Here is a 26771-nt window from a genome sequence, read left to right as displayed (position 1 = left end):
AATGTGCATTACCAAAATAAGTTTTTCTTTTTTATATATATTTTTGATTCCTTAATATTTTTGGCAACACTTTTCAACTCAGATGATGTGCGTAGGTTGGACTGTAGCACCACTCCTTCCCCAAAACACTTTTTGGCTCAGGTATTTTTAAGCATGGCCTTTGTGTTTCATTCACGCTCAATTGTACACATTCATACTGACAAAAAATATATATATATGACACATCTTTGTAGGCCTTCATGTGTTTCAGTAGAATTAGGGACATATTAAAAGTGTATTAGTGATGCACTTCAATTAAATAAATCAATTTAATATAAAACTGAACTGGATATGAGGGATGATAACTAGTGTATGTTGGCCTGTAGGTGCGACGGCACTTGATTCGTGTGTGTTAAGGAATATAAGATTAGGGTTACTTATGAGGGTGTGGGTCTCCAAATGTCCGCATGTTGTAGAGGTGAAAGTCTTGTCTACTGTCCTAGATTGCACAGCACTGTGCACTCCGTGCATGGCGGTATCACACGCCGCAGGTGTGCGTGTGTGGCAAAGCGTGCAGATATGGCGTCCTGGCGTGAGAGCAAGGCTACCTACAGTATTCGAGGTCGCACTGTTGTGACAGCATTTAGCTTCCGCTGTTGCTCACGTTTGATGTTTAGGGCTCTCGTAACCACAGGCATCATTTCAGTTGCTGATTTTCAAGTTGGGTTTTGACCGGGTTGTGCTAAACCTTTTATTGTCAGGTTAGGGGATTTTGAAGATTGCACGCCCCGGTTGAGACGTTTAGCTTTGCAATGTATGTAAATACTGTAACGTTTTGCAAATCAAATCAGAATTGAGTCACGGGTTCGCCTGAAGTTGTCTGGGACAAGGATGGATGGATGGCAAACAATACACTGTAATTAGTACAAAAATAAAAAATAAAATAAAATAAATCATTTTGGGAGGATGAGAGAAAGGTTCCTTAAAAAAGCCTTTTGTCGGATAATAAATCTAATAAATAATATGAACTGACCACAATCTACAAACCCTTACCACTACCAAGTAATGACAAAATATTGAAATAGGGTGCACATTTGGCAATGGTTTTCTAGAGATTTGCTGTTGTTAGAAAAACAGTCCCCATGTGTTACATCACATTGTGTTTCCTGCTAACACTTTGTAAATACGAAGTGCAGTAGCTTCAATCCATCCATCCATTTTCTGAGCCGCTTCTCCTTACTAGGGTCGCGGGCGTGCTGGAGCCTATCCCAGCTGTCATCGGGCAGGAGGCGGGGTACACCCTGAACTGGTTGCCAGCCAATCGGAGGGCACATAGAAACAAACAACCATTCGCACTCACAGTCACACCTACGGGCAATTTAGAGTATCCAATTAATGCATGTTTTTGGGATGTGGGAGGAAACCGGAGTGCCCGGGGAAAACCCACGCAGGCACGGGGAGAACATGCAAACTCCACACTGGCGGGACCGGGGATTGAAACCGGGTCCTCAGAACTGTGAGACTGACGCTCTAACCTGTCGTCCACCGTGCCGCCAGAACGAAGCTATCCTCTGGAGTTAATTCACTCAACTAAATAGACAATTCTCAGCAGTAAGCACATTGCTAAATTAAGTTCTGCTTATTTCTAAAAATTTTACTCCAGGTTAGGTCACACTAAACAAATGAAACGTTTACGTTTATTAAAATAAAGCCGTCTGGTCTCAGTCTGTTACAAGACAGCTTTTATCTGCTGGTGCAGGTTTGAGATTTTTCTCGCCGAATGTTTTACTTTTGAGGCAGCTGAACTTGTTCAAAGGGCATCACACAATAAAAAATGGCAAAAGGGGGTAACTCATTGTTCCATATTGCCGTTGGCGAACATCCACAGACATGCAGTATTCCTTTTTATCTTTGATTTCACTTTTTTGACGATAACTCAAAAAAAGCTCTCTTTAAAGTCTGTAGGTTTGTGGAGATGAACACCGGGCCGCTTATATAAAGGCTGTTTGGCTATGTAGAGGATATTCCAAATGTCTACATTGTACGTGTGTTCCTTACAATTCTAGCCTCAGGTTCTCTGTGCTGGGAGTTTACAATGAAATGCATGCATGGTCACTTTTTTTTTTGCTTTATGTAATGTTCTTTTTCTTCTCCTCAGGACTTTGACAGAGCTGCTGAAGCAGCCAGGCGAGGCAGGAGTTGTGGATGGAACCGGAATACACCACCCTATAGGGACCAATGGGATCTCGGCCAGGGCGTTACGCTCCAACAACGGTCAGCCCTCACACAAACGCTTACCCGCAAACTGACAAGACAGACTTGGGCATTTTAGTTCATGACTATTAGTTTGGTGTAAGATATGAGGAGAAAGGGACAGAGCAGTGCAACAACACACAGACACACACACACAATAGTAGTCTGAAACACAAGATGAAAACTGCTAAAATCTTACAAAGTGGGATTTAACCAAGATTTGCTGACATATGAGTTCGTGCATTGTGTCGTCATCCGCAGATTATGAAAACAAAATGAGTAGAAATTACAGATATCTGTGTTCAAATGTAGGGATTAAAAGTACATTTGTAAAGCGAGTACATACTAATAAATACAACTCCAATTCCAATGAAGTTGGGACTTTGTGTTAAACATAAATAAAAACAGAATACAATGATTGGCAAATCATGTTCGACCTATATTTAATTGACTAAATTGGGGTTGTACTAATAAAAACTACAGATGCCCAATAAATCGACTTAATCTCACTAATATAGTATTCATACTTCATTACTTCCCACCACTGAAAAAGGATGTGACGATAATGAATTTTAAAAGTTTTTTTAAAATATTAAAATTAAACAGCAATATCAAACAATCAATCAGATTTTGTTTAGCAAACCTATGGTCTCACCATCTCAAATGTTCTGACAGTTTCTCATCAAGTTGTAAACCGGTTCATCCCGGCTACTGTGATTTCATGTTAAGAAATTTCATGTGTGAGGTCAATCTGCAGCACGTCTAACCCCAACATTACGCCTTGGTCACTTGTTGTTAAAGTTAAGAGTGTATTTATTGCTTTTAGGTTTTGATATATGACACTTACACTTGTATGATGATTGATTATGTTAAAATAGTACATACAATTACAGTTAACGCGTATTTTATGACACTGAGGTGGATTGTTTCTACACGTCCGATGAACAAGCCGCTGATTGTTAGACACTTTCCACTGTATTTGGACAAAGAGGAAGCCACAGGTGTCACTCGTGAATTGTTTCTGTCTGATCCGTCATTACACACACAAAGCCACGAGACAGGTTGTATTTAATCAAGAGGTAATTAGCCCCGTTACACTAGCTCCCAACCCTCAGAGTGAATGCTGAGTGACCCATCTGTTTTTCTCTTTCTTTCGACTCTTTTGACACCACACACAGAAATGAAATATCATTCCTGACGACTCATTTGTGATGACTGGGGACAAAAGTTCCCTGCTGCGTTACATCTGCCCTCATTATCAAACACGTCATGATATGAACTATTTGTTGCTGGGCCGGCATGCATGTATTGGTGTTATTTATTGATTAATTATAATTATAGTGCGTCACAACACTCACAAAAGGTAGTTACGTAACCAAATATTAATGCACTGAACATGATTCATACAGATCATGTATAAGCTGATTCATCTATAATTTATTGTAGTCTTATTTTCCCCCTTCACATGATCAAAAACACCCATGCAATGTTTATTCGCGCATGCAGACAATAGAAAAAAGCCGAACTTTACTTTTATCTTCCCACCATGGCTGTAAACACATTTTGGCCTCATTTTCACCTCATACTGTGCTTATTAGCACTCTTCTATCTTACGCCTCTTTTCTTTCTTCCCCTGCTATTAAATCCTACTCTCTTTACTTCCCCTGCCTTCTCGCACCAATTTGTCGTAGTACTTTACTTCCATAACATCATTATCTGGAAGGAAAAAAAATGTTCAGCGCTGTGCATTTTCCCATTAAGGCAACACAGCCTGTATATTGTTTTGTTTGTTCTTTTAATGGGTCAAGAAGAAGTATGTGGATAATAATACCACAAGGAACATTCACACTGCGCAATTTGTTTTTATCATTTTAGGATTTATGAACATCTTCCCTCTCCCAAATTGTAAGCGTTCGTTCTATTTTCCCCACTACCTTCAAAGTAGGTTAGCTCAGAGCTCTATGATATTTTTTTTTTATACTCCTCATGTCATACAACTATAACGAGGAGGAAGAATGGAAGCTTGTTGGCAGCAGTAGTACAGGTACACAGTGATGACATTGAGGGCGGGAGGATGAGGTTTTCGTTTATCATGCCGTGTCAGCTGTCTTTGTATAATTACCACTTAATTAAACTCATTTAAATTTCTTCAGGCCAAAGAGATAGGGGGTGAGAGAGAGACCCACACAGTCCACTATTGTGATGTGATGTTGGAGGCCAGAGTTTGAGATAAATCGAGATAAATTAGATTAAAGCTCACTGACAGTAATGATCCCATCGTTGCATTTGCTGCATTATTTACACATCTTTGATCCGGACATACACTTAAATTATCCACAAAATGATAGACTTGTGGTCAGATATGGCCGTGGACTAGGATACTGAAAAAGAGTAACTTCATCTTTCCTCCCATTGAAATGAATGAAAATGCCATTAATCTATTGCAGTCTGTTTGAGGCAAAATAGCACTCTATACTATTTTACTTACTAAAAGCATACAGAAGTAAAACAATTAAGTTAAATGTAAATAATTAAAACGTTTTTTTTTGTTTTGTTTTTTAAATCAGTTCAATGCACATTATCTGTCTGTATGTGTTGCTTCACCATTTGTGTTCAAATTGCTGTTGCTTAAATAGTTGTAACACCACACCGATGCTATTCATTAGCCTGTCTATGCTGTGTTGCATTGTTTGCTAGCATTAGGCTAAACAGACTGGTTAGCCAAAGCTGAAGCTGTGTGGTTGTTTTAAATGCACAGTGTTGTTATCTTTGTTTTATATTTACTTTGATGGTGAACTTCAATTGGGACTAGCAAAAAACAGCTTGAAGCCAAAGTGCTGCTTGTTGTCAAGTGAGCTGAGTTGAGTTGACTGCCACCAAACAGTGCTTGTATCTCAAATGTTCGCCCGCAAGTCAAAGCAAAAAAATCTTCGAAAACTCGTCGGATCACTCTGAGGAACCACCGCACGTAACAGCATACCATAAACTGTTGTAGCTAGTCCAGCATAAACCTGCAAACAAACTCTGTTTTATTTTTTTTATTCTGCTTTTGTTGTTTTGTTGCCGACTTGACATGAATGTCACCAGAATATCTGATTGTCAGCTGAATTTGTCATATTTTAGGTAAAAATGAATGGAGACCCTATCGCTAGCGATAAAACGGAATAGTTCTTTTGAGCCACGTCGTGCAAAGTAATGACCTGCACTGTTAGATGATTAGAAATGCTCTGATCCTGACACGGCCTGCAGCAGGTAGGGACGGGCGCCACAAGTCACGGGAAGAATCTGATGAACACAGACTGAGCATGTTTTTTTCGCAAGTTTTTAAGACCGGAGCCAAATCCTCTAAGCATCCACTGCCCCTCCCTCCCCTGCTCTCCTGAGCTCATTTTTAGGCTGAGATGTTTTTGATACTGCTTAAGAGATGAAGGGAGGGATGAAACCTGCAGGATGTAAAATTTGAGGAATACTACTAAAGGAAAGCTGGTGAAAGAAATAGGTCATGTGAAGTTACAGTTGGCGAAACAGGACAGAAACGATGAAGCTAGCAAAAAAAATACAAATTAATAAAGAGTTTTGAAGAGTGGGGTCAAGCAGGAGAGGTGAAGAGAGACAAGCAAAGAGAGAGCAGATAGAAGAGTCAACATGCTGCTAGCTGCGAGGGGGACAGCTGGTCAGCTGCTGCCCCACTCTCTTCTAGTGGGGAGAGCTGCCCTGAGGACAGCCACCCTTTTCTACACACACACCTGCTCTCACATTTCCACATACCCTCATACTCGCAATCCATTCGCAGATGGTTGCATGTATACTAACAAACAAACTGCACCTAAGCTTGCGTCACCTGAACATATCACACACAGGGGTACACAAGTGCACGCACTTCTTTTGACTAGTGGAGAGCAACGATTGTGTGTGGTCGAAAAGTAGCTTTGACCTCATACAATGAAATGAAATGGGTGTTATAACAGAGCAGATGTGGAAAAATTGCAAGTACTGGGAAAAGAGAAAAGTAAGTAAGTGAGCAGGTGAGGGGGAGGGAAAGTGGAAGGGGGTGAAGTAGCTAGGGGGTATCTCACTGCCTTATAAACAAGCTGGCATTATGTATGATGATGGTCCAAACCATATAAATATTTTTCAGGAAATTTTTGGTTGAACTTTTGGGGCATTCAAACTTAAACTTACTGCTGTAATGATTTCAGCTCCATGGATAGCACAACCCCCGCTATTCGATGAAATGCAGTATTCTATAGCTACAGTGTCTACAAGACCTGCGGCAGATGATTGCACTGTAAAATGGAATGAACACTGCTAGATTATGTCAAAATCAATGATGCATAATTTAAGTAATTATTATTTTTTAAAACTTTCTACCCATGTAAAACGAAAATCAGAATAAACATAATTTTGCCTAATTTATTTCTCAGAATAGAACACTCCTGTGGTGATTTGTGCAGAATGCTGAGGTTACAGGATTACTCATTGCTGGGAAGTTTAGCTGATTTACATTTGGGTGATTTACCTCCTGGGTGTCCTGCTTTTGGACAGGTGTGAGCACAGCAATTGCACGCAAAGTCGAGTGCAAAACAACTAAAATACTTTTTAAATCAGACAAGAGTTTGTGTTGGTACAAGCGCTGTTACATTTTACATGGGATTTAACATCCCATATGAGTGAGAGTGAAGTATGTTGGTTCTTTGCAAAATGTGAAACAGTTATCAGGCAGGTATGGCAAGGGGTACAAATATTTGTGTTTGACTTGATATAAAATAAGAAGATCAGAAATGAATAATCATATTATGGGAAGTTGAATCAGTACCATTGTTGTTGTTGTTTCAACCGTCATTACATTTTATCCTCTATTCAGCACTTCTCTCAGGTAACCTTCAAAACAAAAAAATTCCACCTATTTCACGGCACAAAAAGATGCGCTCCAGTTCACCACTGGAACGCCTCCTTTAAAACAGATTTGCATGTGTGGGGCATAATTTGCATACAATCCCAGTTAGAAGGGGAGGAGGGGAGGTAAGGTTGGAAGCAGGAATTGAAAAAGCAAAAGAAGAGGATAAGTATGTGCTTCTGTCAATGGACAAGGTGGAAGACTGAGCTAGGAATCAGCAGTTTTAAGGAAATGAGTATCACGGGATCCTGCAGAGCGGCTGTTAAGTGAAAAGACGTAGGGGGGTGTTGTGTGTAAAGCTTTAGTGTGTTTGTTTACATCTGTGCGCCCTTGAATACCATGGAGTGTCATCAGATGGCCACATGGGGCCGGTGCCAATTATATCCTCTGTCAGCTTGTCAATGACACCCCACTGCAGAGACAAGCTTGAGACACAGAGGGGTGACAGCCAAACAGAGCATTATTATTTTGGGAATTATTTCTATACGTGTATGAGTGTGAAGTTCATTCAAGCATGAACACATACAACAATGCGTGAGCCTACACTGGGTCACCAATTTATCTTTTACTCTTGTGCGCTGACGGCTACTTACACTACTGTTATATAGAAACTGAAAATAAGGGGCTGTTTATATAAACAACTAGAAGCCCCCATGGATGTGCGTTCAGGCTGACGCTGACAGCTTTAGGGTTCTTAAATGTTAATGGCACAAAGAAATGTAGAAATCTGCAACTTCGATGAGTTTGCATACATTTTTAAGCAGCTCACTGCGGATCCTGTGGATAAACAGTTGCAACGCAGAGCTATTAAACTGATGGAGAAAGTTCCAGATAGGGGCTTCTTTCTGCCTGACAAGCTCAGTTTTCATTTAATTTGTTTGGCAAAATATCTAAGTTCCCAAAATAGGCAAACACAGTCTGCTGAGACTAATCCCACACAAATAATTATATGTTTCCATGTTTTTATGGGACACACCATGTAAACATTCACAGTGCAGGGAATAAAAACTCCTATGTGACTCCTCTAATAACTTCTCCAAGGGCTAATCAGAGTCTGGAGTCAGCCAACTTAGAGTCCAGTCAATGTGACAAGCTTAGAAGTGTTGGTATTACAAAATAATAATAATAAACACACACACACCAGTTTTAAGTTTGCTATTCTCAAGCAACATTGCACGATGTGAACAATGCCTCAGCTCTCGGAATACCGAATTGTTAACGTTCACGAAGCTGGAAAGGTCTCAAAGGTATCTTTCAAAGTCTTGGTTTTCATCAGTCAATAGTGAGCTAGATCGTCTATAAACAGGGAAAGTGGAGCACTGTTGCTTCTCACTCTCACTGGGAATATGATTGCAAAAGCACAGTGTGAAATGCTCAATGAAGTGAAGAAAAGTGTGTGCTCAGGACTTGCAAAATTCTCTGACACAGGCAACATCTCTGCTGACAAATCTATGAGAAGTGAAACATTGAACAAGAATGGATGTCATTGGAGGACACCACAGAAAAAAACACTGAAAAAAATAAAGAAACGTTGCTACAGGTTTGCAATTTACAAAAGAGCGCCTGGATGCTCCACATCACTACTGGCAAACTACTGACAGGTGCAACCAACATTGAATGTGTGTTTTTGACATACTTGGTATTAAAGAAGATAAAGAGGATTCTGAATTGTTTGGAAGGAACACAAAGAAAAACAGCACAGCACCCAACTATCAAAACCTCCTCGCATGACTGTGTAGTATGGTGGAGGGAGCATCATAGTTTTAAGACTGCTTTTCTCCCTCAGAGCCTGAACCCATTGCTAATATTGACAGAAAAATTCATTCCCGAGTTATCAAGCCCTTTTTCAGGAGAACCTAACACCATCTGTCAGCCAATCGAAGTTTACAGAAGATGGATGATGTAATATGAAGACAACGACAGACGTACAACCCCAATTCCGGTGAAGTTGGGACATTGTGTTAAACATAAATAAAATCAGAATACAATGATTTGCAAATCATGTTCGACCTATGTTTAATTGAATACACGACAAAGACAAGCTATTTAATGTTCAAACTGATAAACCTTATTGTTTTTAGCAAATAATCATGAACTTAGAATTTTATGGCTGCAACACGTTCCAAAAAAGCTGGGACAGGGTCATGTTTATCACTGTGTTACATCACCTTTTCTTTTAACAACAAGTTGCAATAATTTACTTGAGTTATAAAGACGCATATTTATGCCCAATTTCACTGATCATGGTTACAAAGAAGTTTTATTTGGCATACTGGAAGACTGCACTGTGTAAATGCACATTCATTTACATATTTGTCTGCATTAAAGATGACTTAGCAAGAATTGGAGCCATAACACTTGTTTAGAAGCTCACAAACCAACAGCCCAGCTCACTTAATGGCCTCTCTGGACTTTTTCTTGCTCTATATGAATGTGGGATCACTACTTGCTATAGCTATACAGCACATACAGTAGTCCCCTAGGGATATAAGGTCCATGCTGATGTGTGGTTAAATAAGGTGTAAATCAGGATCCGCAATCCTCCACTGCCTCTCTGGGCTCTATTCTCTTACTCTTTCATGTTTCATTTTGCTCTCTCCACTTCCCGCTCATTAGCAGGCAGGCCTTCGTCACTCCTCCTCTGCCTCTTCCTCTCCCTCGCAGGCATTCGCTGCGCTCCTTTTCGCTTTTTCTGCCATCGCTCTGTCCCCGCCGCTACCAACTCTCCTCTCTTCTTTCATTCATTGTCTGACAGAGACCGAACTGTCTGATCTCTCACTCTGACCGAACACTAAGGTCGCCCAGAAATGATCACAGAGCTACAATGAATAGATCTGATGATGACTCTCTTCTTGTAAAAGGGACTTCAAACACAATTTTTGGGACAGCACCTCCAAGCCATGACTTCGTGGCGTACAGGAGTAAAGCCAAAAGACATTGAGTTAAGTTGTGTATTTGGAAATGCTTTAGTGCAGCAGAGTGATATAGTGGTTAGCACGCCTGGCTTACAGTTCTGAGGTTCAGAGTTTGAATCTCGGCTCTGGCCTTCTTGTGTCGGGTTTTTGTTTGTTTGTTTTTTCAGCTTCCTCCCACATTCCAAAAACATGCAAGTTAACTTAATTAAACACTCTGAACTGTCCATAGGTGTGAATATGATTATGAATGTTTTTTGTTGTGCCCAGTGATTGGCGAGCAACCAGTCAAGGGTGTACCCCGCCTCTCACCTAAAGTTAGCCGGAGATTAGTGGTATAGAAAAGGGATAAATGGATGTCTTAATTTGCATTGTGTGTGCCCTGCGTTGATTCAATCAACCGTAGATCATCTGAAACTTGTAACAATATTGCTATGTACAAGATAACAAACCAGAATAGTACTGTAGTAATAGTTTGTCTGCATGTTATGGCTCATTCATTCTTGTTCTGTCAGTATCTGTGGATTTTAAATTGCACATATATCCACAAAACTCAAGACTCACACTTGGAAGTCGGACTGTTTGAAGCTAAACACAGCGCAGCAGTTATCAGAAATTTTAGCAAAATGGGCAACAGCAAAGTTTAACGTAAATATGTGAAATATGATAAAGAAAAGAAAAACATGGGAGTAAAATGGATTTTACCTGCAGCGTTGCAGTTTAAAGATCTACAGCCTTTGACACGTTAGATGTGGAGTGAAAATACATGACTTAGTGTGTCTGACATGAGAGCAATAAATTTTCCTCACTCAAGGACACTACGGCCACACGCATCAAAGCAATATAGACAGGGCTGCCTCCTGCACACACCCAGTGACAGCCATGATAGAAATTGGACAATTGAAGCTCTATAGCAGGGGTTCGCAAACAAACTTTTTCCTGTGAGGGGCACATAACCTTTCCCTTCTCTGATGGGGGGCCGGGTTTGTAACCGAAAAAGAGTGACGATCGCAGGGGTGCACATAAACATAAACATTTATTGTTTTCCAGATAACAACACATAACCAAATATTAATAACCCTTTCTGGGATCTTCACAGAAAAAAAGTCAGGAAATACGTACAAATGTATTCTGCTTAGCAAACAGTTCACCTTTTAGCTTTGAGAGTTTGTCTGCTCGCATTTGGCCTTGCAAGCTATCATACTTGTCTTTGTGACTGGATTCATAGTGTCGGCGCAGATTGTATTCTTGGAATACCGCCACCGCCTCGCGACAGATGAGACAAACAGCCTTTTCTTTGCATTGAACAAATAATAATAATTGTTTGTCCACTGCAGGTTAAATACCCTACATTCTGAATCAAATTTTGTCTTTCCTAACCTTTTCACCATTATTCTGTTCTATTTGATAGGGGCGAGTCTAGGATTTTTTTTCTGGTGGGGGGGTTCAAATAGGGGCACAGACTGCAGAAGGGTGGAATAGAATGTCACGTTCTATTCATGTATTAGTCTCGATTGCGTGGCCAGACTGAAAAAAAAAAATCATAATGCGTCTCTGGTATTGTTCAGGGGGCTGGGCCAAATGTGGAGGCGCGCCGTAGTTTGGGGACCACTGCTCTATAGAGACAACTGAGAGTATAGAGGATACATTTGGCCAATCGGCTGTCTTACCACACCAGGTGTGTGTGTGCCTGTTCTTATACCGCACGTGTGTATATGTGAGGGGCTTCGTTGATCTCACCTTCTACACCAACATCAATCCTGAGGGTCCCCCACCATACATTGACAGGTTTCTCCACATTTGACAATGATGAATGGCGTGTGCGTGCATGCATGCGTGCGTGAGTGTTGTTCTAATGCGCATGCATGCAGTGGCACTTAGCTACAGTGTGAGGGGCCATCAGGGACATAATTTAAGATTACCTCACACACACACCTCTGAAACGCTTTTACACACACACTCCTGATTTTTCTTTCCCACACTCATGCACACTACCGATTTTTTTTTTTTTGCTTAAGTACACTACTAAAACGCTGTCACGCACACGACGAAAACACTTTTATTGACACTACTGATGTGCTCTCATACACACGACTGAAAAGCTTTGTACACCCTGCTGCAACGTTGTCATACACGCCATTGAAATGCTTTCATACGCACTACTGAAACACTCTCCTACATGCCCCAGAAATGCACTCACATTTCTCTTGAAATGCTCTCACACATACTGCTGACTTTTTTTTCCCGCTCACATACACTAATAAAACTCACATATACTACTGTAACACTCATACACAGTACAGAAACGCTGTCATACACACTGCCGAAACGCTGTCATGCACAATACTGAAATGCTCTCATGCAAACTACAGAAACACTCATACACACTGCTAAAAAGCTCTCATACTCCCTACTGAAAGGCTCTCATACACAGTACTGTAATGTGCATTTCAGTATATTACATGACCGCATTTCAGTATATTATATGAATATATTTCAGTGTGATGTCTGAAAGGATTTCAGTTGTATGTGTGTCTGCATTTCAACAGTGACTCAGGGAGCATTTCAGTTTGTTGTGTGAGAGTGTTTTAGTAGTGTGTGCGAGAGCGTTTCGGCTGTGTGGGTGAGAAAAAAAAATCTGTAGTGTGTATGAGCGTTTCAGTTGTGTATGTTAGAGGTAATCCTGAAATATTCCTGCCGTGCTGGACGTGCGACGTGTCGGGGGGCAGCGTATAGAGGGCTGTGCGTCCGTGGACACCGATATGAGCAGCTGAGCGGTGCAGCATGTGCCGATACATTAAACTGCCAGGATTATCCTCCACTGCTGCAGGCCTACTGATAGTGTTAATGTTATGGAGGGAAAGGGCGGGATAGCACTCCATTTCAGCATCGCTATCAGGCCATAATGAGCCATAACCCCACTCATTGAGGACTCAACGTCTTCCTGCTTAATGTATCAGGCCAAGGGTGGCCCAAGTGCTGACTTGCAGGAAAGCGGGATGATGAAGAGTAGGAGGGAAACGCAAGCACATTAAGGGGAATTCCAACAAATAAAGTGCTTTTATAAGGAATAAAAAACCTTTATGTCGACAATCCCATAGTCTACCTGCTAAAATGAAGGTTAAAATGAATACACAAACCTCTAATGGTAAAGCCAGCTTGTATGTAATTATGGATTTGTCTGGAAGTGATTTACACTATTTAACTTTTTTCCTTCCACACTCCAAAAATATATGTATGTGGAGGGGTGTCAAACTAATTTTTGTCATAGGCCATATTGTAAATACAGTTTCCCTCAGAGGGCTGTTATAACCATAACAATGTTTAATTGCCTCATCATATTCATAAATAAACACAGCAAATTGACAGATAACTAGTTTTGAAATCAGAAGGATTATAATTGTTTTTCGACTATTGTTCAAGTTACTGCAAAAAGGAGTTTGGAAACAAAAAAAAAACTTTAAAAAACATTATTATTCATTGCATATGATTAGAAATTTTGGCACAGATTTTACCAAGAATCATGTAAATTGACACACCTGATTTGGTTTTCGTGGGCCACATAAAATGATGTGGCGGGCCGGTTTTGGCCCCCAGGCCTTGAGTTTAACTACTGTCTGTTACAGGGATGGGACAAAATATTGTATCTTTATTTCTTACTGTATAGTACTGATACACCAGTACCACTATCGTCTCTGACCTGTGAAAACCATATTGGTGCGCTTTATGAGCATTTTGATCATGATAATCTGATGGAAATTAGAGATGGGTATTTCTTATTTTATTTTTATTTTTTTTCTTTGGTCAACAATCTATCAGCGATCTATCTATCAGTGATTCTTCAGTACCATGTGACGTGAAGTACAGAGAGACGTGTGATACCATGTCCACTTTAATTAGTGTCCAATAAAAGTTAAAAAAAAAAAAAAAAGAGTTTTAAGATAATACTAGAACAACGAATCGCTTGAATTTGATCCTCTTTTCAGTAAGGTGACATTTCAATTTGATTCCAATAATATATTGCTTGGCTTAGCTGTGCTGCCGTGAAGCATTTGCCAATTACTGTTGAATAAATGGTATTAAGAATAATAAAAGTGTCAACTTTTCACGCCTCATGGTTAAATGAGCTCACTAGTAATGCCAATAAGCGATAATAAGGGAGGACATGTCTTAAATAACCTTGTCGTCTTGTGTTTCGGAAGGGCGATCTGAAAGGGTATGGTTATCGCTAAAAAAGGCGACCTCAATGAGACACCAACGCATGTGAGCGTCTATGTTGTTGCTAGCTAATTGATGCTTTAAACATACTGTGTCTGACGGGAACCAATCTCAATAGAAAGCCAGTGTTCTTGGAAGACAGCTCTGGGTTTGTCACTACAAACGTAATGATGCAGACATAACATTCCAGTTGTGCCATTCTTTTTTTGTCTTTTTTTTTTGTTACATCATCATCTAATGCTGTCCAATAAAAACGCTGTAATAAAAATGACTTAAAAAGAGTTTTTAAAATAATAAAACAAAACAGAGAACTGAACATTTTATGTAGTAAATGAAAAATCCAAACCAGCCTACTTAAAATTGAGCTTTTGATTTTTTTCAATTATTAAAATGATCTTAAGTCTAGTTTATTGTTTGGCCTTAAAGAGAAACATCAACTAAATTACCATTAACGCATAAAGTGTGCAGATAAGTGACATCATGGACAATCAAGGTGTTACATAATGACTGACATGGAGACAACACAATGATTGCTTGAACAGTGACTGAATAGCCAACCAATGACTGGACATTCAGAACGTGCAGGGAGGCGGGACTTATAAACAAACACAAGCCACAGGAAATTGGAAGAATACATGCCAACATGCGGTAATGGAACCCCAAATTGTTTTTGAAATCCTTTTTTGTCAGCAGAAATCAATAGGGTTGAAGTGTAATTTAACATGCTACAAAGAGGGTGACACATAAAAATAACATAACAGATATGCATCTATCATTTTCTATCACCGCTCATCCTCTTCGGGGGCGCATGCAGCTAGAGCCTCTCCCAGGTGACGACACCTTGGACTCTCCAATCAATCACAGGGCACAGAGATAGACAAACATTCACACTCACTGAGTGGGAACTGATCCCAGGTCAGGCAAATGAACCACTACGACATCAGTGACCTACAAAGAGAAATGCTATTGGTAATACCTATATAGTCATTCAATTAGCTTTTTTTTTTTTTTTTTTTTTGACAGACAGAAACTTTCCTTTGATGCAGGTGTACCTAATATTGTGGCAGGGGAGCGTACAAGAAACCACAAACTGCCCACACGTGATCACCCCACGGACGCATGTGACGCAAACCCACATCCCGCACTCCCTCTCGTTCCCCTATCTGTCAGGCACACGCACAACGCGACATCACATCAAATCATCTCAGCAAGCGTGTTTAACCTAATCACACTCAGCCATGCGTGAACCTCAGATGGGGGACTCAGGTCTGTTATGACAGCCGATGTGCTGTGTGACAGCCACGGGCTTTCGAGAGCACCCACCGACAGCCTGCTTTTTAATACACATGCGTTGAACTGTAGCAAAACACAAGACCTGTGCAGCACGACGACCACGGAGACAGGGATGTGGGTCGGAGCAGGAAGCAAAGAGTTTGAGGCCGACAGAGTGACTAATTGTGTGTTTCATTTCCATAGCGGTAAATCGTAAGCAGACGCACTGTGGGATGCAGGCCCCCTGGATCCCAGCAATGTGTGCTTTGAAAGCTCTTGTGGGAATGTTTTGTGTTCAGTTAAATTGCAAGCGAAAACAGTTAACAAAGGAGTGTCGCGTGAGCTTGAGACGATGGATGAATCTAAATGTTGAAAATCGAATCTGGCATTCCGCTTATCCAAATTCGGGTCACAGAGCTGGAGCCTATCCCTGCAGCCAGCCAATTGCAGGCCACTGCAATTTTTTTATTTATTTTTTTGGCAAATCAGCTGTGTGGAATTTGCATGTTCTCCCTGTGCTTGTGTGGGTTCCTGGGTGGGTTATTATTACAAGCCAGTGTTAAATCCAAATTATTTGTTAAGTACTGCATTTATTTTAGAGGAACATTGTTATATATTTTTGCTTAAACCGGCTTAGTTGTTATTTAAATGCCCTTCTAACTACATAATGTTGCTTTTTACAGTCTTCATCGTCATCCAAGCACTTTTGCAACCTGTCCTCATTGGACTGGTTTCTTCTAGGGGGGAAAAAAATGACCTTGGAAGTACCCTCATATTCAGAGTATTCTTAGCACTGGGATATTTTAAGGTGGGGTCGCGAACACAAGGACGTTGTTTGTCACTGCTTCTTCTGCTCCCATATTGATGCTCTGAAACACATGACTGCCTTTTGTGTGAAGACCCCAGTCGCCAACATCCCACACAGCATTGCGTTTTGTCGCTTACAAGGACAAGAATCATGACGTGACTAGTGTTTGTGATTGTCTCAAATGAATGAAGCTAGTGTTCTGTGCTGAATTCAACAACTGCATGCAATTGTGCATGCAACTGGTCTTCTTACCAGTTGCATTTTCTATGCCCAAGACAATCAGACATTTTTGGAAATAGGCAGCTCACTAAATATTTACGGTACGGCAAGAACAGACACCCAACTATTTGTATACAAACATTTAAAAAGTCAATTTTCTGTAATGTGTTCCTTTTAAATAACAAGACCATGTATCATGTGCATCAGGGACTTCTGGAGAAGCAACTGGTAGATGCATACAGTAGAGACGGGATAAATTGCAGAAAGAAAACCGACAGGAAAGCGATATGAGGCACGGAGTGGGTTGAAATAGGTTGGGAAAAGGGGGGTGAACTGTAAAATTTTTTTTATTATGACAAAAGAAAAGGATAAACTAAAAGAAAGAGATAATCCCATAGACAGAGCAGAGAGGGGATCCCTTTTCCCTGGCAACACTGCTCTGTTGATCTTAGCCCGTTTCTGTGAGATCAGGGCGAGTGCTGACACGGCCATCACAATGCATTATGGGGGATCAAAGAGAGGCCGGCATTGGCCACCACGCAGTTACTTGATGCCCGCGGGAATAGAGAAAGAATGAAGGGAAGAGATAATGGGACAAGGACTAACAGAGGCGCTAACAGCATTTTCAATCACAGCCCGTCACTCGCTGTGGAGTCTCCATCTCGCAGCGTAGCTCTGGGAAGATACAGGTGGATGTGTGAAGGGAGAAAACAGGAACAGAAATTAAGTCAAGGCAGGAGTAAGACAATGGGTGAGAATTAGGATGCTAAAAATATGGAGACTAGAGGTGTGTGTGCCTGAGTATCCACGCACAGGCATATGCTTGCGCATGTATGTGCATCTGTGAGACAGATGGCGGCAACAGGGTGACAATGAGGTGAGAAACATTGTGGGAATCAGGGAGTGAAAGTCGAAATAGGAAGTGAGAAGGATAATATGGGCGGACAGAGAAAGAGAAAAAGAGAAAGAGAGAGAGAGACAGAGAGAGAGAGAGAGAGAGAGAGAGAGAGAGAGAAATGTCACTGGACAGCTTCCATGTGCTGGCTGCAGAGCAACACAAATGTCAAGCATGGAGAAACTGCTGACGTCTTTGACACAGCATGCAGGCGTGCGTCCGTGTGTGGGTGCATATGTTGCTCGCGCGCATGTCACTGGGTCATTTTCTTTTGAATCTCGAGGCATGCGCAAATATAACAAATACAGTAGTACTGCATATGTATGAAATCCAATCTTACATCATGTTTCAGTGAAATATTGTACTGTTTTACATTGTAAATATGCATTTGACATTAAAGGGGAGTTTGCGGTTAAAAACAAATCACTTTTTTTCATATTTGTTAAAATTATCAGTATAAGCCTACCAGTAATACATTAGTAAAATGATCTGTGAACAAATGTATCCCTCTCTGGTAACATCTTGTACATCTAATTAGATTTTTAAGAATCATTTGCCGTGCACTCACAGGCACGGGTTGCGCTTCAAGAATGCATTCAAAGTCCTTGAGAGAGAAAATTTGCGGTCACGGGATTTTTCAACACATTACCAACCGTGGTGGACGGAATGCATTGGATGAAAAATAACGAGAGCACACTCCTTTGGAATTTGTTTTTGTCCCCAAGTCATTTTCATTGCTTTCACCTCTTGTGATCACCTACAAAACTGTCAAGACAATCATTTCTAACCTTGTTGTCTATGAACTGAAAATTGCAATCAAAAGCTGCACTAAACCTTCTCCTCTAGCTGACGCAAGCAACTCAGGTTACCTCTGAGTGCAAATGGAAAAACAGCAGTGAGCCACAGTGCTTTACAATATAAACACCAATGGCAACAAAAACAGTGATGTTTATTTCAGTATGAATAAGACTTAGGTGTTGTGCAATTTGAGTATGAAATCCAAACATGTGTGTCGAGGATAGTGAAGTCATGTGGCTCACTATGAGTTTGTTTAAACCGCACCCTGAGGTGGTACACTTCACCCACTCCGTCTCCATCAATAACAAATCGAGTCAAACGTCAAAGTTGTGACCTTGCTCTATAAAATCACGACTGTTACTCAATGGCTTTTTGCGTTCTTTGGGTGTCATACCAATCCAAAAAGAATCTGCTTTGCTATTAAACATTTGATTGTATACAGCAAAATATATGTACGTATTGGTCATGGGTCTGCAGCTACATGAACATTCTGTTCACGACTTTGTAATTGAGGTGTGACTCAAATAATAGTTTCTAAAAGATATGTGGTGGAAAATAATTACAAATTGCTTGGGAGAAAGACATTTTGCCACAAAGCTGAAAGGATGACAAATTACAGGCCTCCAATATCGCCTTCATTTCTATGTCTAAGTCACCCTGGTGTTTTACAGGATATTTTGACAAGTTAAATAAGGAAAGGCACAGGTGCAGCTGATCCCTTCAACAATAGCTCTCCTCTCTCTTTAAGTGTCCCCCAAAGCTGCAAGTGTCATTCAGTGATTTATTAGCAACTGTGCTAATCCTTATTGTGCCTAATATACAAAGTCACGAGAGAGAGAGCTGCCATCATAAATATGAATAATTACAAGAGGGTAATCTTTATGATGATTACGTCTTACTTGTCACACAATTTGTACTCCCGAGGTAACACTTCATTTTATGGAATGGTTTCACTGAGTTATTTGTCTTTAGACTTCAGTTGTAGGGATGGATATAAAAAATCATTGCTGTAAGTATTTTGTTAATTATAACCAGCTGTTCAATCTCCACTAGGCTGCTGGCTAGGGAAGTCTTTATTTTGTTTCCCCACCATATCAAATTCATATAAATAGTGTATAATCATCCATCCATCCATTTTGTATCACGCTTATCCTCATTAGTGTCACGGGTGAGTTTAAGCCTATCCCAGCTGACTTTGGGAGAGAGGCAGGACACACCATGGCATATTTTTTTTTAACGCATCAATTGATGAACTGTTAAATGTCCTTGTGCTAGATGAAGGAAAATTAGTCAAAATGCCCATTTTCACACACTTGCAAAGAGAGCTGCACATGCATTCCAGCAGACTTCACACTTTAACACAATCCTTAACACACAGAAGGCCTTGTGTTGGATCCCAAACCTCAATGCAATAGGTCAATATAAAGTAAAGCCCTTTATTATCAAGGTGAGGCATATGAAACATGATTTCTGACTTCTTCAAAATGAGAGTAATACATATTTTAGATAGCAGGATTATTTTGGGAGACAGGGAACATGTAATTATCTTGCCAGACGTCATCTCATTTTTATACTTCTCTCGATGTTTTGCCTGGCTTTAAGGGGCACAGCATATGACAGAATTCACAAATCACTTCCTCGTGGGAGGGAAAAAGAGAGAACGACAGAAATGAGGAGAGGAGGAAGTGGGCTGAGAAACTGATGTACACCGTATAGCTATATGTGCATGTGGACATGTATTTATAAGGAGAGGATTAAAAAACATGATGTGATATTTGTTTTAACAAGAGTTGAAGGAAAAAGTAATGGGACCAAACATGACAAAGAGAGCAGGTGGTTCTGAGACAAGACGGCAGCTGAAACGTTCACAATGTTTTGTCAACTTCTCTCACCCTCCTGTCAATTATTCTTCTATCGAAGCCATCTGCTGCCTTTCACGTGGTCTTTATTTCAGTCCCATTACTGTTAAAAATGTCCCATCGTTTCTTTTCTTTAGCTCGCTCCCTTTTGTCCCCGCTCCCTCAAGCTACACGTAAAAATCACAGTAACACATCCAAACGCTACAGTCCAATTCTCAGATGGCCTTTGCATCACTAACCCAGACCACCGTGTTCATCAGGTATCAGTCTCAAGATGAAAGCACAAATACGGGGGCTGGAAGGTGGTAGCAAGGGCTGGGAGATGATTTGAAGGTCAAACACCGGCGTGTGTTAGCACACACACGTATCTCGCCCACACAGTGTGTGTGTTTGTGTGTGTGTGAGGCATAGATCTCTGTTAGACATGGTGGGTGGGCACACTGGCAGGAGATTTATGCTCTAAAACACATAGCAGAGCTCTTGATCCAAAAAGGTGGGCAGAGGGAAAGGCTGGCTGTTGATGAGTGGGTGTTTTTTGTGAATGACTGATTATTTTGTGGCAATTCTGAGGTCGGTCGGGCGTTCGAGTCCGGGCGTTCCTATGTGCAGTTTGCATCTTCTTCCCGTGCTTGCGTGAGTTTTCTCCGGTTTCCTCCTGTATTCTAAAAACATGCATTGAAGCTCTAAATTGTCAAATTCCACTTTAACTAAAAGATTAACAGTGTGGAAAATAAATGGTTTATGATGGTTAGAGTCAGACTCTGGAATGGAATGTTAACATTCCATTTCTATGGGAAAACTGAAGGTCAACCACCATCCCGGAACAGATTGTGTTTGAGCGCAGAGGTTCCACTGCACATGTTGGTATTTAAAAAGCTGTAACAGTTTTGTCAAAAATAAAAACAAAACAAAACAAAAACATTCTTTGTTATTCAATATCTTTTTAAGTTAAATTTTTAGAGGGTGAATGAGTATTTCACCTATGATGCATGCATTTAATATTCGCGATCAGTGGTGCCTAGTGTTGTTATGGGAGACCGTGGTGGATGGCCACAGGAGGGGTTTATGGGCCTACGTAAAGTCAGCGAGCTGAGCCACTGCGGTTCATCCCAAGAATATGGATGAGATCATTCCTACTCATGCGGGCACACACACTCACACACACGCACACACACACTCAGGAAGTATGGGTGCTCGAGAAAGTTGCGAACTTGCGAGTGCCTCGTCTCTACAATCGCGGACATTTCAAGCATGACACAATGACTGCCTAGCTGTGAGTTTGTATCTTTATGTGTGTGGTAGCTTACTTGCTTCATCGCCATCCAGTGTATCAGGCCTATTCCATTAATAGTAGACCATTCCACATCTCTCTCACTCGCTCGCTCTCTCTCTCACACACACACATAAACACACACACACGCACACAATATTGTTTCACTGTCATCGAGCATTGCACGTCAAATTACATTACACCAGATTGCCTCCACTTCAAAACTATTAAAGTGACACTGAAGGAAGGCAATTGTGTAACTAAAAGCTTATAACATGTACAACATCGATTTACATCCTATTTTGTCTTTCTGTGCTCCTCCTTAGGCATTGCTCTATTTTTCTCCTGATGGCCCTTTCTTTTGCTTCTTTATTGCAATCCATTGGCTGGCTCAAAGGTCTTTTCTGTAACTTTTCATGGGAAACATAATATGCATAGCCCCATGACCTTTTTTTTGTGTGCAAGAATACATTAAGTCCCCACTTGCCGCTAACTTTCGCTAAACAGGAGAAACCGACCTTATAGGCCTCCCTCATCAAATGCCGCTTTTTATGAAAAGCTGGACATTTTACTGAAACAACTCAATCTTGCAAAAGAGGTGATAATGATGGGTGACCTAAATGTTAATTGGGAAGTTAACAAAGTTTGGAAAAAATTTAAAAGGGTTATGGATGATATGGATATGACTCAGGTAATTAATGGCCCTACGAGAATTACAAACTCCCCCCGAACTCAGATTGATCTATCTTTTACGAATAGGCCAGAAAGGATATTGAAGCCATATAATATGCTCACAGGATTGTCTGATCACAATCTTATAATGGTCACAAGAAAATTAAATAAAAACCGCTTCAAACCCTTGGCCACCACTGAATCCAATAGGATACCAAAACATGAACAACAAAATTTCCAAGATTCTATCCAAGAAAACTGCTGGTAAAAATAAGTAAAAATTTGGTAAGAAAATCTTTACTTAAAAATAAGTAAAAATTTGGTAAAAAAAAAAAAATATGGTAAAAATTTAGATGAGGATTGTTCTAAATTTACCAACAAAATACAATAAATGATTATACAATTTACACGGATAATTAAACTAAAAGCTAGAAAGAATGGTCTTCCTTGGTTAAACACATTTATTCTGAAACTGATGAAAGAACGCGATCATTCCTTGAAGATTGTCGGTCAAATCAGGATACAATAGACACCACTTTATTTCACTGAGAAATAGGGTAGTGAAAGAAATAAGAAAATCTTAAACTGACTTTTTCATTACTGCTTTGAATAGTGCGTAGGGAAATTAAAAAATAACCTGGAATTATATTCAAAAACTATTGGGTGATATACAAAATAACAAAACAAAACTAATGCAAATTAAATTAAATGGAAACATCCTGAGGGAACCGCAAGTGATGGCTGATGCTTTTAACAAATACTTCATTGAATCTGTGTCAGAAATCTCAGTGTCAGAAAGTTTGCAGTAAAACAAAGGAAGGAATACCCTGCATTGTCTGCAACGCAGTTTTTTACTATTACAAATATTACTGAGACCAAAGTTATCGATTGAATTCATTCACTCAAACCATCTAAGGCAAAGGATGTTTTTGGAATGGACACGAGCATGCTCAAAGATCTAGGTTCAACTCTTGCTACTCCTATTGCCTCAATCATTAATCTTTCAATTTCATCTGGTCACTTCCCAAAGGCCTGGAAATCTGCTATTGTTACCCCTGTCTTTAAATCTGGTAACTCAACTTCTCTGAATAACTACCGACCTATAAGCATTCTTCCGGCCATTTCCAAAGTTGCAGAAAAATGGGTGTCAGAGCAGATTGTCCATTATTTAATCAGCAGCTCCCCCTCTCTCCACGCCATGCAGTTTGGTTTCAGATCCAAGCATTCCACTGAAATGGCTACATGCCTCTTCATTGAGAAAATAAAATCTTCTCTCGACAAGGGTGGACTTGTAGGGGCGGTGTTCTTGGACCTCAGGAGAGCTTTCGATACAGTAAATCACTCTGTTCTTCTTCCCAAGCTCTCAAAATTTAACTTCTCTCGCAAAGCTGTGAGCTGGATTGAATCATACCTGCATGACCGAACACAATCTGTATCAGTTAACAACTGCAGATCAGAGTCTCTTAGGCTAACCTCTGTAGTCCCTCAGGGATCAATATTAGGCCCCCTTTTATTTGGTCTTTATATCAACGATTTGCCCACTGTTTGTTCTGAAGCAGAGTGTGTAATGTATGCAGACGACACGGTTTTCTTTGTTCATGGTCGCTCCAAAGATACTGTTGCTGCTAAACTCACTAATACAATGTCCTGTGTCACAACGTGGTTGCAGGAGTGCTGTCTACAGCTAAACGTTTCTAAAACTGTAGGCATGTATTTCACTAAAACAAATAGAGTATCACCTGACCCCGACATACTTCTTAATGGAGAAAAAATGCAAATTGTCAGCCAATACAAATATCTTGGGTTAATAATAGATTCACAGCTTTCCTTTAAAGCCCATATTGACAAATTGTGTAGAAATCTCAAATTAAACCTCGCAAATGTTCGTGCAATTCGAAATGAAATGTCAACGGAAGCCGCAAAAATTTACTTGCTTTCAATGATTCTTAGTCACTTTAACTATTGCATAACCAGTTGGTCCCAGGCTGGTCAGAATGCGAAAAAAACCATTGGACGTTTTGTACAAACAAGTAATTAAAGTGATGGATAAAAAAACCAAGGCACTATCATCACTGTGCAATTTAAAAAAAATACAGTCTTTTAAACTGGGACAGTCTTCACATATTTGCAGATTTAAATTTGATTTATAAGGTACTGCATGATTTGGCTCCAGCTCCTCTGGCTGAGTTCATCAGCCAAAGAAACAGCTCTGAGCGTGTCACTCGAGGCTCTGTCAGAGGTGACTGTCTCATTCCTCTGCGCAGGAGCACTTTCAGTAAGTCAGCCTGGTCAGTGAGGAGCGCTGGTGAGTGGAACTCAGTACCTGAGGAGGTTAAACTGCTTAGAACATACAAGGCCTTCACAAAAAAACTGAAAATGTGGTTAGTTAACACCTATAGCTGCCAACACTAAAAGACAAGTATGTTATGATGGTTTTTTTATTTTATTTGTTATGATCAAATGATTTGTGGTTTTATTCTCTCTTAATAGTATAGTAAGTCTTTGATTATGTATCCTGTATTATATTGTCTTGTAGATGTATTTTACGGCTTTTTTACATCATGGCCAGGGGACTACAGATGAAAAGTAGCCTTCTGGCTAATTCTGGCTTTTTTAACCATGTGCATTTCATGTGTTTTATGAAATTGCATTGTCCCCTTTCAAATAAACTGATTAAACTAAACTAAACTCAAGCCTTTACGTATAGTTTGTACACGTTTAAGCGCAATTGTCCAGAATGTCTGTGTCAGAATGAGGACATATGCATAAATGTATTATTGACTTTCTATGACAAACAGCTACATCCTGTCAACTCAATGAGTAGTAAGGTAAAACCTTCTGACACAAAGCTCATGATGTCATCAATATTTTAAAACCGGCATAATTCGTAGTTCAATGGCTCATCAAATATTTTATTTTACTTGTATGTTCCATCAGCTTCTGCTCAAAACAACATCTTAACTTCTGCAGCGGTTATCTGCTTTACTAAAAAGAAATATTTTTTTAAAATCATTAATCAAAGTGTCAGTTTGCAGTGTTAAAACTGCTATCAGGATTTTAATGTAGCCTCCATTCAATAATCCCCCCCAAGTCTCTGACCAAACCCACGCCCCCCACTAACGTGCACAAGCGTAATGCTCAAATTCATAGAGAATGCATATCCAGCTTCAACAAAACAGCAGCACTAGCAATACTAAGATAGCATTAACACAATTTTAAGAACTGTGTTCATAAGGACGGTTGAGGAATGATGCGAACTGCGAAATAATTTATGGCCCTAATCAAGAAAAAGATAATATCGTATGTATCAATTATTTGATTATGCTCACATCTTTTATGGGTAAAACATAAGTCTCTGGTTACAGCTTTGATGGGTTTATGAACAAAAAGAAACAGGCTTTTAATCCCTTGTGCCAGAAGGTCTGACAATGGTCATTATTCAAATTGTGATTTAGAAATTAAAAAAAAAAAAAACACTCAACGGTTAAGAGCACAGAACATGTAAATATTGAATTCCTTTTCGGTCTTTGCCTGAATACATAAAGAGTAGAATGACACACAGGAAAGCGTATATACGTCTTCCAAGGCCCATCAGTTCCCTGTAAAAAGACATTTTAAATCTACACGGACCCACAGAGTCAGCACATTTATAATGCATCTCAACGGCAAACATTCCGACCTGTTCAGTGTAGTGTAAAATGTAATAGATCATGATATGCTATAAATACAGTATTTGGATCTGCACCAAAATTCTTCACAGTAAAAATATGCTGCGTCTGTAGTAGGAGGGCAGACGCTCGACAAGCCGGACTTGAGGGAACTTCTATCTTAAGGGATGCAGCCTTTGAGTTGGAAAGATATATGTGAGCGTAAAGTATAAAAGCTCCAGGGTCTGCTTGGCCCTTGTGATGAAAGGACACGTTCAAAACTCAGATTAGCTCAATAATTCATCGCTTCTGCAGCGCTGAGGGAATCGCGGCTATAGTGTGACTTACATGCACAGACGCATCACCATTGGTTATTATCAATTCATTAGTTCCACAGGTAGAGGGACAGTCGGATAAAGAAGCGTTTATTTGGGAGTATTTTGTACAGCAAGTATTTACTTTCAGGTGGAAAATGCTTATGCTGAGGCTATAAGCAAATGTAATTTTAGACAGCTAGATTATATAATCTTTTTGCAGATAGCTGTGACGCCTTGCTAATCAGAAATCTGAAGCCATTGTACTTCCTGGCAAATTAATTGGGGCAAATGAGGCTTATGAATTTTGGACCCAAATTGAGTCCTCTTGCATAACATGTTTTTTTTCTTTCCCCTCCTTCCAAATTTCTGCAGCTGTTATGGGGAGCTGGAGATGATTATACAACACTGCCAAAGACGCATATTACATCTGACGCTCACAGACGATTACAGGAATAGGTGCATGCTTAAAAGTATTGTCAGGTTGCGAATGATGCTGCCGGACAATTACATCTTGGGAATACTTGCATTTTGAGAAGAGAGACATCGGGCAATAGAGTATCACTTTGTTGTTCCGTTATGGACAATTAGAGCATAAAGGAGAGTAGGAGGGAGAAATTATGACGAGTGCCTTTGAAGGAGTCAAGAGGGACTTTCGATGCCTGTCAAACTCAAAGTACTTCTTTGAATGTATGTCATGAAAAGGAAATAACAAGAGTCAAAAATTAATTCACACACAGAGCATGCAAACGCATACT

The 26771-nt window shown here is 40.1% G+C and overlaps 1 protein-coding gene across 2 annotated transcripts in view; it reads left to right on the top strand.

Annotated features, from left to right (window-relative positions):
• LOC133414894 (protein shisa-8) overlaps positions 1 to 26771 on the top strand; it is a 72030-nt gene that overhangs the window by 29677 nt on the left and 15582 nt on the right. For both annotated transcript variants that reach the window (XM_061700600.1, XM_061700599.1), the window contains exon 3: positions 2138 to 2253. In XM_061700600.1, the coding sequence (XP_061556584.1) occupies positions 2138 to 2253 (116 nt within the window). The remainder of the gene's footprint in view (positions 1 to 2137; positions 2254 to 26771) is intronic.

Source organism: Phycodurus eques, chromosome 16 (assembly GCF_024500275.1).
Source record: "Phycodurus eques isolate BA_2022a chromosome 16, UOR_Pequ_1.1, whole genome shotgun sequence".
Taxonomy (NCBI): domain Eukaryota; kingdom Metazoa; phylum Chordata; class Actinopteri; order Syngnathiformes; family Syngnathidae; genus Phycodurus; species Phycodurus eques.
The sequence above is the reverse complement of the archived record's forward strand: the minus strand, read 5'-3'. Positions and strand labels throughout refer to the sequence as shown.